Source organism: Schistocerca americana, chromosome 7 (genome assembly GCF_021461395.2).
Source record: "Schistocerca americana isolate TAMUIC-IGC-003095 chromosome 7, iqSchAmer2.1, whole genome shotgun sequence".
Classification (NCBI taxonomy): Eukaryota; Metazoa; Arthropoda; class Insecta; order Orthoptera; family Acrididae; genus Schistocerca; species Schistocerca americana.
In genome coordinates, this window is record NC_060125.1 from 232,507,200 (window position 1) to 232,524,227 (window position 17,028).

The 17,028-nt window shown below is 44.8% G+C and overlaps 2 protein-coding genes across 5 annotated transcripts in view; one reads left to right on the plus strand and one right to left on the minus strand.

The window, feature by feature from the left end:
* Positions 1-259: 259 nt before the first annotated feature.
* The window catches only part of LOC124622094 (GPI mannosyltransferase 2-like), a 387,261-nt gene continuing 370,492 nt past the window's right edge, over positions 260-17,028 (plus strand). The window contains exon 1 of one of the 3 annotated variants that reach the window (XM_047147677.1): positions 260-365. The gene's annotated coding sequence lies outside the window, so the exon portion shown is untranslated. The remainder of the gene's footprint in view (positions 366-17,028) is intronic. The other 2 variants (XM_047147675.1, XM_047147683.1) reach the window with 2 other exon arrangements.
* Positions 4,255-17,028, minus strand: part of LOC124622093 (dual oxidase-like) — a 252,302-nt gene continuing 239,528 nt past the window's right edge. For both annotated transcript variants that reach the window (XM_047147673.1, XM_047147674.1), the window contains exon 32: positions 4,255-4,485. In XM_047147673.1, coding sequence (XP_047003629.1) covers positions 4,357-4,485 — 129 coding nt within the window. In that variant the 3' untranslated portion in view covers positions 4,255-4,356. The remainder of the gene's footprint in view (positions 4,486-17,028) is intronic.

The following is a 17,028-nucleotide window of genomic DNA, read 5'->3' on the forward strand; positions in this document are numbered from 1 at the left end:
TTCCCGTCGCACTTTCGTACATTATTTACCAGCCTTAAACACTACTCTCAGCAAGAAGAAGGTTTTAGTTCGATAAAATATATTGTGTTTTCTTCTTATTGTAATAATGAAACGGTGTCTTCACGCAGTCACTGTGTCAGCACGTAAAATTTAGACAAAATAATATGATGACGTAGTTTTTGGCGGTCTGGAGCGCTTTGATGCTTTTGTTGACATATCGATAGGCTTGAATTGATATTGAATTGTAATCGCCTCACGCTTTTGGTTGCATCTTTGCTGATACTACTGCCAGTGACTTTGGTTCGGCGGCATTGTGCGAATTTTGACAGTCCGGTTGGGTTTTCTGCTGATTGTTGTATGTGGAGGTAAGTGTTGGACAATGGTCTTTCATCGGAAGTATGATAATATAAAAGTCTGGCTGGGTATGTACGTTCCTTGATGACATTTTGGAATACTGTCACAGTACAAAACATTTTCTGGGAAATAAATTTCAAGTGTTCAACACAGTTGAAGCAAGTATCTCATGTGGATGTCTTGTTTATGTATTTAACAATGGATTCTTAGTTGACAATCAGTCACAGTGTTGCAAACATTCGATTTAGGATACACGTTACTGAATGGATAAGTTGTGTATTGTATCTTTCATCATTCGCTACCAATATCTTATCTTTAGACGGCCAATCATGGCTACGTAAAAATATCTTACAGTGTCTGCAGTTAGTTGCCTTTTACCTCCTTTAGTAAGAAAAGTAGTTTTGAAATCGCTATGGTTTCTGCGTTGGAGTTCCTGCTTTTTAATAACTGTACAGTACTATGATTTTAGATGTGGAAACCAAGCAAGGCGCCGCAGTGGTTAGCATACAGGACTCGCATTCGGGAGGTCGACGATTCGAACCCGCGTCCGGCTATCCTGACTTAGGTTTCCCGGGATTTCCCTACACCGTTTCAGGAAAATGCCGGGAACTGAAGGGTGCGGTCGATTTCCTTCCCCATCCTTCTATAATCCGATGGGATTGATTATCTCGCTTTTTATTCCACTCTTCCGAACCAACCTAAATATTGAATTAAGTGTGATGTGCAATAAGTACACAAAACGTGTAAGAAATACTGGCTACAAGTGTGATGCAGCTGTACAAGGATTACAAAGATTTAGGGGAGGTTGTGTCCACTACGTAACTTAAACCGATAAAGGGAAATGTGAAGCGATTAACTTGTTAGACAATATACCATTAACAATTATCTATAGTTTCTTATTGGCATATATATTTAAAAGTTGCTTACGGTGTCTACTTTTGCCGTTACTATGTAACTTGATTCTTTCCATATCAGTTGAGCCTTTTTGTCATGATTTTTTGGAACACTTAGTGTGACTGAGTGAGCCATGTTACTGGGACTGAAACTGGACAGCTTGTTCAATATGAAGTTGTAGATGAATGGACCTGGAAGTAGGCTTTTCGTCGTGATATTGGACCTCCATGTGTGACTTAGTGAGGTATCTTACTGGGACTCCAACTGGACAACTTATTCAGTATAAAACTGTAGATGAACTTACCTGTAACTTGATTGTAATTGTTGGAATAGGCATCCGTTTCACAAACATTGTTTCTTAAATTTAACGAACCTTTTATGATAATATTATGGGGTATGTACCTTACAGTGTGCAAACTGTGTAGGCCTAATACTTTATCGGTAATAAAGCCCTCACAGTTAAGTAAGAGCTTTTAACAACTGTCATCACTGTTTCTCTGTAGTCTCATAACGTTGACACTGATGTGAGAGCAGAAGTATAAATATGCATCTAAAAGGTCTGAATTTATGTATAAGTTGTTTCTTCTTGACAGATACTTGTATACAGATAAGAGGTCTTGAATAGAAGAAATCAGTTACATAATTTTACTTTTAATTTATACAACTCAGTACATTGGTGGCTGATTTACAGTCATATTGTTCATTGTAAATATGAACTAAAGACATATTTTATCTACCATACGTGCTGTAGCAGTATGTATTTATGAAGAATGACTCCACAGTGGGCAATAAAGTATTTGCAATTTATTTTCCTTTTTTTTCACTGCCTGTTGGATTCAGTAGGCATCACTGTTTCACAGTGATGAGCACTGGTATGAAATGCGTCTCAAACAAAATATTAAAGTATCTTATCTGGCACTGGACTCAGTAAGTTGTGGACAGCCTGTATAATACTGCATTTGAGCACATGTAACTCCTATGAGATCATGTTATAGAATGTACCTACTTCATTCAGGTCTCTTAATTGACTTTTTCTGGCAAAAAAGCCTTATGTAACTTGACATGGCGAAAGCAAAGAGTGAAAAATCTGGGATGGACTGTAACAATTTTTATGAAAAGGGTAGTTGTTACTCACCGTGGAGTGGAGATGCCGAGTCGCAGATAGGCAGGTGTACGTGCGCGCGCCCACACAACAGGGACAAGATGAAAAGAGGCTATGGCAGCCTGATACAGTCTGGAAGTTAGATGGTGGAGCGGGGTAGAGTGGAGTGGAAAAGGAGAGAAGGAAATAGACTAGGTGTGTTGGTGGTATAGAGGGAAATGTCCTACCCACTATCCTTCCCACCTCTCTCACAGTCGTATTTTGCTGCCCACCGAACCTACAAAATATATTTGTCCATTCCCAGACAACCCCTAAACCCAACCAGTTGCCTCGGCGCTTATATCCTTGTAATAGACCTTGATGCAAGACCTATCGCATATATCCTCCCAAGACCACCCATCCCAGTCTGGCCACAAACATCACCTATCCCACCAAAAGCAGGGTTGCCTATGGAACCAGTCATGTGATCTGCAAGCCAAGCTGCAATCACCATGCTGCATTCTTAATGGGCATGACAACCAGCAAGCTGTCCGCCTGCATGAATGGCCATCGACAAATTGTGTGCTTTGTTGCTGAACATTCCACACAGCACAATGTTCTTCATTTTGATGCCTACTCGACGGCCTGTGCCATCTAGATCCTTCCCACCAACACCAGCTTTTCTGAATTGTGGAGTTGGAACTATCCCTGCAATATATCCTACATTCCTGTAACCCTACTGCCTCAACCTTCGTTAGTCATTGTGATTACCCATCAGCCTCTTCCCTGTCCCCATTCCAGCACTACACAGCCCTGAAACTACCTGAGCTTAAACAGCTTGCAAGTAAAGTTTGAGTGCTTCCTTATGCCTCTTGCTTTGCAATAAAACTGTGGTAGTTATTAATGAACTACTCCTGTTACGTGGATAGAAACTGAGCAGTATTTAACTTTGTTTTCCGTTGCAATATGCATTTAGCTTTATTTTCTATCAACTTGGGTAGATCTTCTCTATAATTACAATGAAACACGATCATAGGAATTGTGAACAAAGCTGAATTTTCTGATTTGTTATCTGTAGTTCTGAATAGTAAACATATATAATTTCAGTGTTTCATTACTCTTTTTAAAAACTAGTCAACTGCTTGAATAAAAGACAATTATTTTTATAACATGTTTTTTGCTTGTTTTGCTTGTTTTTTTGTTGTTATCTGTAGTTCTGAATAGTAAACATATATAATTTCAGTGTTTCATTACTCTTTTTAAAAACTAGTCAACTGCTTGAATAAAAGACAATTATTTTTATAACATGTTTTTTGCTTCGAAAATTATAGGAACGAAGTCTCTTATCAGATGACATTTAAGTCAAACAGCTTGACAAACAACATACATTTTACTTCTCTAAATAGTTCTGGAAGACAACTATATGATTTTAGTGCAGATTATATTTTGTTGCATTATATTCAATGGCTTCATTAACAAACAGATTTGCAATATTTTATGTTGCACTATGGAACCAGCATCTTGTAAATCTATGAATAGACATTTCAGAATCATTTTGAGGTCTGAATTTGTCACAAGGGTATAAGAACAGATTAGTTTTTATTGTTAAATGTGAGTTGTTGTATAATATGTGATCACTGCCTGGAAACTTCTATTTAAAACTTACATGGTTGATTATTGCTATATGTTATGAATTGAAATCTGACGTTCTTTCTAGATTATTCTTTTTTTCTTCTTTTATGTACCTTTTCCTTCTTTTATTATGTCTGATGGCAGTTGCTAGTTTTATTTTATGATGACTGTTTTCATCTGTAACACGGAGGTACAACATACTTGTAAGCGCTTTGACAACTCGTGAACTTCTGTGTTACAAGGCTTCTTAAGTTGTGGTGATTGTTGTCAGATACAATTAAAAAAAGGACCACTTTAAATCACAGTGACAATTATATTTCAAAAAATTACTAATTTAGGCTTGCAGCTGTACTGCACAATGTTTTGATACTCAGAGAAACTGTTCCTCTTAACTTCTAGAAATTCTTGAAATAATGTTGGAAGATGGGCCCATGTATCGTCTCTTTATTGATTTTGGCACATACTTTGTCGATGCTTTGTGTCATTGGTTGTGGTCCGCAGCTAAAAACTCCTATTTTCCGCACCTGGAAAACAAGTTGCAAACAGTAATAAACATAAAAGTCAAATGGAGGGTAATAAGTAGAAAATCAAACTTAAATGACACACACACACACACACACACACACACACACACACACACACACACGGTGGAGAAAAATTGTCACCAAAGTTTAACCCTGGATAGCTGATACCAGTAGTAGCCAGAATTACTAATGTTGTGTAGGTCAACAACGAGCAATTTTTAAACTATGGAAGCTTGGTGCTCAGATTGGCTGCGGGATTGCGCTGTTGGCGGATGCTCCGGACAATGCATGACTGTGATTGCTTGACTGTCGGAGATCGTGATGTATCCAAGGCGACCCGCATGCTTGGTGGTAGCGTGCCAGCCTTCCACTCTGGGGACGAATCCGCCAGGTTCCCCAACACACCCATTGTAGTTTAATGATAATACGTATCGGGAACAAAAAAAACTTTTATAAAAGCCTAGCAAATGTGGCACATTTGCACCTCTTTATGTGATGCGAAGATGAGTAGCCTCTCTCTAAAAGCGCATAAAAATTCAACTACTGAATATACTGACCTGAAACTTGGTATATAACCATCAAAGATCACATAGAACCTTCACACCAAATTTCATTAGAGTGGGGACCCCTGGTCCCCTTGACGTGTAGTGACCCTTGTACATGAGAAAAGTGAGAGGATGATGGCTAAAAATAGATCGGCCAGGAAATGAAATATATAGAAAACTTTAAGGAAGTGAAGAAAATAATAGTCACTGTGAAGAAATGCTGAGACCAAAGAGATTACAGTAAATAAATGCCAGGTGGCTGGTGAGAGCCAAGGTCGTATTGTAGTGCCAGAGTTCAGAAAAAAACTGGTGTCTGGGGGAAGAATCCAGATGGCACGTGTGTGAAACAGGCACTGTGGTCATGAAGTATCATGTTGTAGAGCATGCTGTGCAACTGTTGCCAGTATACACCCTCTGCCTGTGCCCATTCATCCTAACGGATAACTCTAACTCTCCCTCAAAGGGAGAGCAACCTGTGAAATAACACCTCACATATCAGCTGTTAAAACACCATTCGGCCTTTTACATTGGCATGAATACCTGCAAATTATCATTTAGGATGAATGGGATTTGGCAGAGTGTGTATGCCGGCAACAAAAAATAATACTCTGTTGCAGAGCATGCTCTACAACATGAGTCAGTGCCTGTTTCACCAAACGAGCCATCTGGATTCTCACCATCCAGCTGGCCTTAATTTACCATAATTTCTTCGGTCTAACATATTTCCACAGTAGCAATTCCTTTCTTCACTGTTTTAGTTTTCGTCTTTCATTTTCTGTCCTGTCAGTTTTTTGTCACTGCTGTCCCACCTCAGTCAAATGATGCACTTAGCTTTCTTCTCTTATTAACTCGTGCACGATGTTTTGGCAGTAATTTCTGTCTTTCATATTACCGTATCTTTCACCTTTAGGTTCTCAGGTTTTCAAATATCATCCGGTGCAGTCATCAAAACTCAGTCTTTCTTAAACATTCCATCCAAAACCTCACCAGTCCTTTTCCTTTATCCCTCTTTCTTCCCCTTCAGCCAAAAGAAGGAGCTATTGGCTCTGAAAGCTTGCAATCTTTAATACTTTTTATATGTGTGTTCTCATGCCACAGCTTGGGAGTAGATTTTCTACTTATCTAATTTCAGTTTGATAAAATGATTTCTGTTTGTGTGTGTGTGTGTGTGTGTAATCAGTAACAATAAAATGGTGGAAAATCCAGGATGGAATAATGACAATATTAGGAAAAGGATAGATTTTAGAATGCTATTTAACATATAATAAAGATGTTGAGCCGCAGACAGGCACAACAGAGAGACTGCTAAAGAAGTAAGCTTTCGGGCAAAAGGTCTTCTTCTAAATTGCGCGCGCGCGCGCGCGCGCGCGCGCGCGCACACACACACACACACACACACACACACACACACACACACACACACACACACACACACACAAAAAATCATGCAAAGACAACTCATACACATGTGATCCTGCCTCTGGCTGCCGAGGCCAGACTGCAAGCAACAACCGGCTGCCTGCCCTCCTATATAAAAGATACCAACTATATTCTCTGACTCTCCACAGTTCCTGTTCCTTTATCACAAGGTGCCCTGCTAATCACTATTGATACCATATCCCTGTACAATAACATCCCTAATGCTCATGGCCTTGCTGCATTGAACACTACCTTCCCCAATGCCTGATAAATTCCAGTCTTACAATCTCCTTCCTGGTCACCACCATCAACTATATCCTCACCCATAATTATTTCTCCTATCAAGGCACCACCTATAAACTAATCCAGGGAACAGTCATGGTCACCCCTGTGAAGGCTTCCTATGCTGACTTTTTCATGGCCATCTAGAGGAATTGTTCCTAACCACCTGGAATCCTAAACCCATCACCTAGTTCAGATTAATTGATGACATCTTAGTGATCAGGATTGAGGGTGAATAAACCCTATCCATATTCCTCCAGAACCTCACCGTCTCCCCCATTTGCTTCATCTGCTCCTCCTCAACAACTGAGCCACCTACATCAATGTTGACCTCCACCTCATCAGTTCCTCCATCCATATGAAAACCTACCAACCACCAGCAATACTTCCACTTCGACAGTTACCACCCATTCCATTCCAAGAAGTCCCTTCCATACAACCTAGCTGCTCCTGGCCAACGCATCTGTAGTGATGAGCAGTACCTCTGAAAATACACCTAGTATCTCATTGAGGCCTTCACAGTCAGAAATTACCCTCCCAACCTTTTACAGGAACAGATCTCCTGTGCCTTATCTCTCCAGTCACCCACCACCTCCCAAAGTCCCAGCATCCAGTCACAGAGAAGTATTCCTCTCTTGACTCTGTACCACCGATGACTGGAGCAACTGAATCACATTCTCCGCCAGGGTTTTGACTACTTCTTGTCGTGTGGTGAAATGAGGAATGTCGTACCCACTATCCTTCTCATCCCTCCCACATTGGTATTTCGCCGACCGCTCCAAACTCCTTGCCTCATGGCTCATATCCTTGTAATAGACCTAGATGCAAGGCCTGTCCCATACATCCTCCCATGACCATCTATTCCAGTCCAACCAAAAACATCACCTATCCCACCAAAAGCGGGGCTACCGGGAATCGCTGTGCTGCATTCTATGTTGGTGTGACAACCTACAAGCTGTCTGTCCTGAATGGTCCTGACAAACTGTGGCCAAGAAACAACTGGAAGACCCAGTTGATGAGCACGCTACCCAACACCTTCTTTATTTCAGTGGCTGCTTCACAGCCTGTGCCACCTGGATCATTCCTAGCAACACTGGCTTTTCTGAATTGCATGGGTGGGAACTCTCCCTGCAATATATCCTATGTCCCTCTAACCCTTCTGCCCATAACCTTTGTTAGTCACTGTCCTTCAACCACCTGTCAACCACTGGCGAGTATGGGCTTGGCTATCACGGGGCCCCATCCTTTGCAATGCTACTTCCCTTTCCCTGCTGCATATCTGTCCACCTGCTGTTCTTTTCCCCTCACTTTGGGACTGAGTTGTATGCCTTCTTCGGGAAACCGAAGTTCGTCGTAAAACTGTGTGGGAATTCGTCCTGGCGACCAATGTCTTTTTCCCTGGCCTCCCATTTCTTACCCTTGCTCCGCATTAGCGATTAAGGTCTTCATCACCTTCCTCCCTATGCGTTTGACAAGTAAAAGGTGACTGTGTAATGTGAAATTCCCAGCACTGGGTTGACGAGTAGGGCTTGTACGTACCCTCTGGTAAAGGCAAGGCCCAGGGAGGGGTGATTGCCTGAGTTGGTACCTTCCTCAATGCTGATTTATCCCTCTGTCTGAAGCCTAGGAGGTGTGACCTGAGTCGTGGACAGTTACCTAAAGCAAGCACCCCCCCACCCCCTCCGCCCTTCCCTCCTGATGGGGTCACCCCCCCCCCCCCAAGCAGGAAGGAGTGCGCCATCGAAGAAGCCAGCAATCATGAGGGATTTCTCCGTGATGAGTTCCTCATATCGAAAACGTAATTGGATTGAGATTAAAGAATTGACACTTCTCCCAGCTGCACTCCAATACCTCGTGGTGTCACCCACGGGAGGTGGTTACAATCTCACGACAGTTAATCCAGTTGTTATTCAAAGGGTGTAAATGCCATCGCCGGTCCTGTGAAGTCCTGCTCTCGGTTGTGTAATGGGACCTTGCTTTTGGAGACGGATAGTACTTCTCAAGCACAGAAACTGCTTCGTGCGACACTTTTCCACCACTATCATGTTGAAGTAGAGGCTCACCTCACTCTGAATTTCTCCCATTGAGTCCTATACTCTCGGCTGCTTGATGACATGACCAAGGCTGAAATAATAGCCTATCTCACTGACGAGGGAGTGACCGCAGTTCACTGCGTCACAAAAAGGGTTGATTAAGAGTTACTGCCAACCCATACTCTATTTCTCACATTTGACTGTGTGGCACTTCCATCAAATATTAAGGCTAGCTACAAAGCTATTACTGTCAGACCATACATCCTGAATTCCATGTCTTGTTATAAATATCAGCACTAGAACCACACCTGTGAATCTTGTGAAAGTGCAGCCAAATGCGACACCTGCACCACGGACGCTCATGAAGGTGTCTCTCCACCTCCAGCCCGTCACTGTTTCCATTGTGAGGGTGATAATGCTGCTTCCTTCCATGACTGTCCAATCTACCTCAATGAGAGAGCCGTTCAGGAGATCCGGGCGAAGGAAAAGCATTGCTCGGAAAATGTTGGCTAGCCAAAAACCTTGTAACCACCCTCTGACAATTATAGTACAGTTCTAGTTACACTTTAACCTATGAAGGACATGGCCACGTCAACTTGCAACTTCCAGTTTAATGCCACGGTCGTGGATTCGTCCAGCTCCAAGGTCAAATATAGCTTTACCTGTTATAGCTTTACCTGTTGTGTGTGCACACCATACAAACAAACCTTCACCTGTGCCAGTGAAATTGCATGCCTCGCAAACAGAAGCACAGGAATCCCAAAAGGAGTACTCCTGTATTTGCTTCCTGTGCACGTCTACTCAGCCAGTGTTGGGTATGCACCCAACAAACACCAAAGTTCTAAGCAGGCAAACAAAGGCAAGTGATCTTTCCCTTCCCTAAGTCAGTGTTCTTCAACAGTGTCACCATGCGATACCGTCAACTGGCCGACCTCCATTTCACGGGACGCACTGTCAACAACCAGTCTGCTGGCCAACTGAACTTTCATACCGACACCTCTGTTGAACTAATGGACCAGGACCCTCCAACCTCTGAACCTAGTTGTTGTGCATGTTCGAATTCTGGCATTCGGCAGGCACCATGGTTGCTGGCCCCCTTATTTGATCCATCTCCTGTCTATCATTGGATATAGTTATTCTTCAATGGAACATTCACAGAATCAGAGCCAGCAGAGTTAAATTACAGCTCCTCTTGCGACCATACCGTCCAGTTGTTTTTTGCCTCCATGAAACAAAATTATGCCCTAACAATTGCTTTCACCCCCCACACTTCAGTTCATTTTCTCCTTCCTCCTGAGGTGAGAATTCCGGCTCATGGGGGAGTCGTGTTGTTCATTTGAGACAATGTGTATGGTCACACTGTTTGCTTGCTCACCCAGCTTCAAGCTGTTGCTGTCCATCTTTCCCTTCCTGGTTTCACCTTCTCTTTTGCAACATATACTCACCCTTGTCTTCTGCTGTCACCAGGGCAGACATTTTGCAGTTTATTGCTCTGCTTTCTCCCTCCTTTTTGCTGCTTGGCGACTTCAATGCCCACCATCCCCTTTAGGGCTCTCCATGCCCCTGTCCGAGAGGCTCTCTCCTAGTAGATATCTTCAACCAGGTCAATCTAATCTGTTTGAACACGGTTACACCCACATTTCTTTCTTATTGCGCACACTCCTTTGCTTCAGAACTCCTAGCAGTGGCCGCCGTGCCAGACAGCCATTGCTGTGGCTGGGTGGCACCTGTGGGGAGAGCCCCTTATCGGAGTGGGTGGTATCAGGGCGGACGCTAAACAAATGAAACGCATACGGGTCCAGAACTCTGGCTGTTCTTCTACGGCCATCTCTTTGAATGGAAATTGTTCTTTTAGTGCTGCTTCTTCTGCCCCTTCCGCCTTCCCTTCCATGGCCACCCCCTGGGAGGACGGTCAGGCTTGCTGGCTAGGGGCGAAACCTTTCCCCCGTTATCTGGTCTGCACGAGAACTGATGGAGATCTTTCACCAATACCAAACTTTCATTTTTTGTGGAACACATTGATGACAAGTTTGGCGAAGTGGACACTCGGGGCAAGATGCGGTCAGGTTCGTTGTTGATCAAAACTGCTTCAGCTGCCCAGTCTGCGACCCTTCGTGCCTGTGACCATCTTGGCACAATTCCTATGCCCATTATCCCCCACCAGTCTTTGAATATGGTTCAAGGTGTAATTTTTCACAGGGACCTCATCCTTCAAACTGATGAGGAACTTAGGGACATTCTAGGACAGTGGGGTGTTCATTTTGTTCGGTGTGTTCAGAAGGGCCCGAAGGACAATCACATTGATACTGGTGCCTTTATCCTGGCCTTTGAAGGGGATACCCTCCCTGAGAAGGTCAAGATTATGGTTTATCGATGTGATGTGAAGCCGTACATCCCACCACCTATGAGATGTTTCAAGTGCTTGCGTTTTGGACACACGTCTTCCCACTGTTCGCAGACCCCTCTCTGTGGTGCCTGTGGACGTCCACTGTGTGTGTGTGTGTGTGTGTGTGTGTGTGTGTGTGTGTGTGTGTGTGTTTTAATTGCACGGCAATCATTCTCCACGTTCACCGGATTGCCCCACTTATAAGAAGGAAAAGAAGATACGGCAGTATAAGTCCCTTGATCGTCTAACCTACACTGAGGCTCGTAAGAAGTATGCACATCTTCATCCTGTGCCAATGACGTCTAGCCATGCTTTGATTACATCTTCACCCCTTCCTCCCCCTTCCTTACCCCAGTCCCAAACCCTCTCCTTCTTCTCTCCCCTGCAGTTCCCACACCCTCCCCTCCGGGCGCCACTCCCTGTCCCCCGCCAGAGAAGTGTCCCACTTCTTTAGTGTCTGCCGATCAAGGGCGCCCCTCCCGGGACCACCCTTCCCGGCACCTTCCAGGTCAAAGGTCTGCTGCCACACTACGGCCACGAGAACCACGGTCTGTGGGCCCCCAGGTCGCCCGCTCTCTTTCTGTTCCAGATCTTGCTGCAGCTGGCTCCTTTATGCCACTCAGCCCTTCTCGAACTCTAACAGAAAAGAAGAAGAAACATAAGTCCCAGGACAAGGAGCCTCTGGTGTCACCAGAGGTCCCGTCCTCACCTTCGCAATCTGATTCTGACCTGCTGTTCATGGATGTCCCCCCCTCCTTGTCGTTGATGGATGGTGACCCTGCGGCATGAGTGGCTTTAGCCAGTTCACCCTCCATTTGAATCATTGTTCTGTGGTTATCCAATGGAATTATAATGGATATTACCGTCACCTTCTGGAATCCCTTATTTCATTTTACTCAGCAGCCTGTGTGGTTCTACAGGAATCTCATGTTACTGGTTTTCACTCACCGATCCTCCGTGGATTCTGTGCTTTCTGTCGGATTCTGTGCTTTCTGTCGAAATCGGGTTGGCCCCCTGTGGGCCTCTGATGGTGTTTGTACGTTGGTCCGTATGGACGTTGCTAGCACGTGGATTCCTCTTCAAACTACATTGGAAGCGGTTGCTGTTCAGGTCCACTTGGACTCTGGGATCAAAGTTTGCAATCTTTATCTCCCTCCTGACAGGACTGTGTGTTAATAGATTGTTTTCTTCAAGGTAATTCTTTTGCTTAATGAGCCACCCCCACTTTGTGGTTGTGGAGCCTTCCAGTCAGTAGCCCACATTTTGGTGGAATGCCCACTTCTTTTGGCTCTGGGTACTAAGTACAGACTTCCCCGCACTACCTTTAATATTGACAGGTGATTCCCAGATGGTTATACTGGTTCTCAGTTTCCTCCGTGAAAGTGGTTTTTATTTTCAGTTGTAAGGTTTTTAATCTCCCTTTGGAGTAGGGGCAGGGCAGTTAGGGTTGGGGTGTCTCCCACTGTAAGCTGTTTTTGAAGATTCCTGACTCCCCTCCCTGGCCAAGATCATCTTTTCTCTCCCTTTTACTGTGTTTTTATCGCTTTTTAGATTTGGTTAGTCTCCTTTTACAATACGCACTTGAACATTTTAGTGGGTGAATGCATTTGAATAGCAGGTGGTCTTGCCTGTACTGTGTCAGAGGTGGGATATTTCCTGCCTCCAGCATAGCCTTGGGGTTGTCCACTAGCTGACTTCCCTTGTTTTGTTTTCACCATTGACAACACGACTGCACTTTTACGTTTTTTAACCTTTTACCGCTATGACTCTTCTCAGATATAAATCCGTCTGAATGGACCACCTTTGAAACAAGGGACTGATGACCTTGCTGTTTGGTCCCTTCAACCCCAATCAACCAACCAACCAATCAACCAACCTACCTCCCTCCCTCCCTCTACTCCTCACTGGCCATTTTCGATGAACACCATTTCCCCTGCATTGATGACCAGATAGAATACCTTACAAATGCTATCCTTAGGCCACATGTTTGGTAACAGGTGTCTGGGTAACGCTTTATTCCCAGCCCCAGGTTGACAGGTAGAATTTGCATGTACCCCCTGGTACAGGGGTGATTGCCCAGCTGCTACCTTCCCAAATTGCTGATTGGTCCCTCGTGTCAGGTGTTCAGGAGGTGTGACCTGAAGTGTGAACAATCGCCTAAGATGGTTGCACCCCTTGCTGAAGGGGGCCCCCAGTTAAAAGGAGTGTACCTTCAGAAACGCTGGGGGATTTTCTCGCAATGAGCCAATTTTCTTCACAGTCAGTGGCTACAAAAAATAAGTGGAATGAGGCTAATGATTCGAAGACTCTTCCAACTGCACCAAGGTTCCTCGTGGTTTCCCATACTGAAGTGCTCAGGCCTTTGCAACAGTAAATCCACTTATTGTTTAGAAAAGTGTTAATATCAGTTGCTGGCCCTGTGAAATCCTGCTCTCGTTTACGCAGTGGTACTTTGCTTTTGGGAACTACTTCTGATTCTCAAGCGCAACAACTGCTTGCAACTTCACTCATATCCTGTTCGTGTTGAGGCCAGTCAAATGCTGAATTCTTTCCACTATGTTATTACTCTAGGCTGCTCGACAGTCTGACAGAGGCAAAAATCCGACCGTACCTCTCTGATCGGAGTGTCGTTGCCATTCATCAGGTGATGAAAGAGGTAGACGCCTCCTTAGTGCCCCCCCCCCCCCCCCCCCCCCCCACACACACACACACACACACACACACACACACACACACACACACACACACTCTTTTTATCACCTTTGATAGAGTTGTGCTTCCATCCGTGATCCAAGCAGGCTATGAGGTTATCACAGTCAGGCTGTGCATTCAGAACCCGATTCACTGCTACCAGTTTCATCATTTCAACCACACTCGAGTGTCTTGTCAACACCCAGCCAAATGTGTAACCTGTGGTAGGGTGATGTCTGCCTCCTGCTCCCTATTGTATAAACTGCAATGGCGACCGTGCCGCCTTCTCTCGAGATTGTCCCGAGTATCTCAATGAGCGGTACCTTACCCCGTTGTTCACAAGTTATTGGCTAGTCGCAAACCCTGCATTCTACCGTCTTGCACTTACAGTACCGTTCTTGCTTATCTCTCTCTGAGGAGGACATGTTCATGCAGACATGCGACCTCATATTCGGCTCTGAGGTTGTAAAATCGCCCAGTGCCATGGTAGCATTGCCATCTCCTCGTCCAGCTGTGCAAAAAGCCATCAAGTTCTTGCCTCACGGGCGAAGTCACCAGCTACATAACCGGCAGGCCAAAAAGGACAGAAGGAATACTCCCGTGAAGACTTTCTATGTCCCACCTGCTAACCAACACAATATTCTTTCTCTGTTTCCCAAAAAGACTCGAAGAAGTCAAACAAAGGAAAACGATCTTCTCCTTCACGGACTCGAAGATCCTCTTCAATATTGTCACCACGTGATATCCATGCATGGCTGACCTCGGTGTCGCTGGTGTGCACCACCAACCTGTTTTCTGCGTTGGACTGTGCAGGCCGACTGCAGAAGAAAGTTGATGCTTCTGTGGACCTAATGAAGCACATTCCTCCTGCCTCAGTGCCCTGTGGCAGCTAGTCTTTGCTGGCTGATATTTGGCAGCTGCCGAGGTGACACCCCTTCATTTTTTTTCTTTTTTTTCATCTTCATCATGATTCTCCTCCAATGGAACTTTCATGGCCTTTGATCCCACAAAGAGGATTTACAGCTGCTTTTAGAATCGCAGCATCCACTTGTTCTCTGCCTTCAGCAAACAAAATTGCGTCGTCATGACCACTTTGGGCTTTCAAATTTCGTCCCAGTCCGTTTTGACCTTCCCCCTGACGTTTGCATTCCATCTGATGGGGGAGTCATGCTCCCTTTTGAAGCTTTCCCAGAATCTGCCAGAGAGGTGCCCTCTTGACTGACCTTATTAATCAACTTATCCTCTTCTGCTTTAACACAGGAGCACCAACGTTCCTTTCAGACTCCTGACACACCTATTCCCATTTTGACTTACCTTTTTGCACTGACCAGGTTGCCCATCATCTCGAGTGGTCTGTTCTCTCTGAGACGTACTTGAGCAACCGTTTCCTGTGAGCTATCTGTTTGCTGACTCCTACCCTACCTTCGTGCACAGCCAGATGGCAGCTAATGCTGACTGGAGGCTTCACTCCTCCCTGGCGACCTTCAACCGCTGCAGAACATTCCATTCCTTGCACTTGCTCGTTGCCATGCCGTGTCCACGCCCCTTGGTGGACTGTGACATGCCGCGATGCTGTTTGCGTGTGGAGACGTGTTCTCTGCATTTTTAACAATCATCCTGCAATGGCATACTGCATTCATTACGAACAGAAGCATGCTCAGTGTTGTCACATTCTTTGGGATAACAAGAAAGCTAGATGGATTTAATTCACTAGTTCTTTAACAGTTCCACTCCCTCTTTATGTCTTGTTGGCCAATCTCTGACAGCTCTCTGGGACCAAGATCCATTCTCCAATTTCCAGCCTGAAAGTAGCAGACGATGTCATCGTGGACCCTACTGCTATCTCCAACACCCTGGGCTGCCATTTTACAGAGATTTCGAGCTCCTCCCACTATCACCTTGCCTTCCTCCATCGAAAATGAGCAGAGGAGGCTCGGACAATACCCTTCTCTTACCAGAATCGTGAGTGCTACAATGCCGCTTTTACTATGAGGAGCTAGATCTAGCTCTCACTTCATCCTGATCCTCTGCCTCAGGGCCATGTGCTGTTCACATTCAGATGTTGTAGCACCTTTCTCTTGCAGGCAAGCACTTTCTGCTTAATATGTATAACCACATCTGGTCAGAGGGCACATTTCCCAAATGCTGACATGAATCCACAGTCATACTCATACCTAAGCCCAGTAAGGACAAACAGCTGCCTTCTAGCTACCAACCATTTCTCTCACCAGCCGTGTTTGCAAGGCGATGGAACATATGATTCGTGCCCAGCTGGTGGCTCGAGTCTCGCAATTTACTAACCACTGCACCGCGTGGATTTCGAGCGTGCCATTCTGCAGTTGACCATCTCGTCACTTTGTCCACCCGTGTCATGAATGGTTTTCAGTGGAAATGCCAGACAGTGGCAGTGTTTTTCGGTTTGGAGAAAGTCTAGGACACATACTGGAGGACTGGTAGCCTTTGTACTCTCTACAAGTGGGGTTTCCATGGCTGTCTGCACTGTTTCCTTCAGGAATTTTTAAAGACAGAGTTTTCACAGTACATGTGTGTTGTGCCTTGTCGGACAGCTTTATCCAGGAAAATTGTGGGCCTCAGGGTTCCGTTCTGGGCGTCATCCTCTTTGCTGTTGCCATTATCCCTATAATGGCCTGTCTCCCGCTGGGCATCTCCGCCTCCCTTTTCGTTGTCAATTTTGCCATCTATTGCAGTTCTCCATGTACTTGTATCATTGACTGACGTCTTCAGCAGTGTCTCAATCGTCTTTACTCACGGAGCCTTGACAGTGGCTTTTATTTTTCCACTGACAAAATCATTTGTATTAATTTCTGGTCGTGCAATTGGTTTTTTCCATTGTCCTTACATCTTAAGCCTGCTGTGCTCTTTCATTCGTTGAAACTTATGAAATTCCTGGGGCTCATGCTTAATAGGAAACTTTCTTGGTCCTCCCTTTTCTTACCTAGCAGCCCACTGTTGCGGTCCGTCAATGTCCTATGTGTCCTCAATGGTACTTCCTGGGCTGCAGATCGAACCACCCTCCTCCGTTTGTACCGGCTCCTTGTCCATTCGAAATTAGACTACAGGTGTTTTATCAATTCATCTGCACGTCTGTTCCTCTTAAGCTGTCTCAGTACTATCCACCATCGTGGCATCCATTTGGCCACTGGCACCTTTTACACTATGCCGGTTG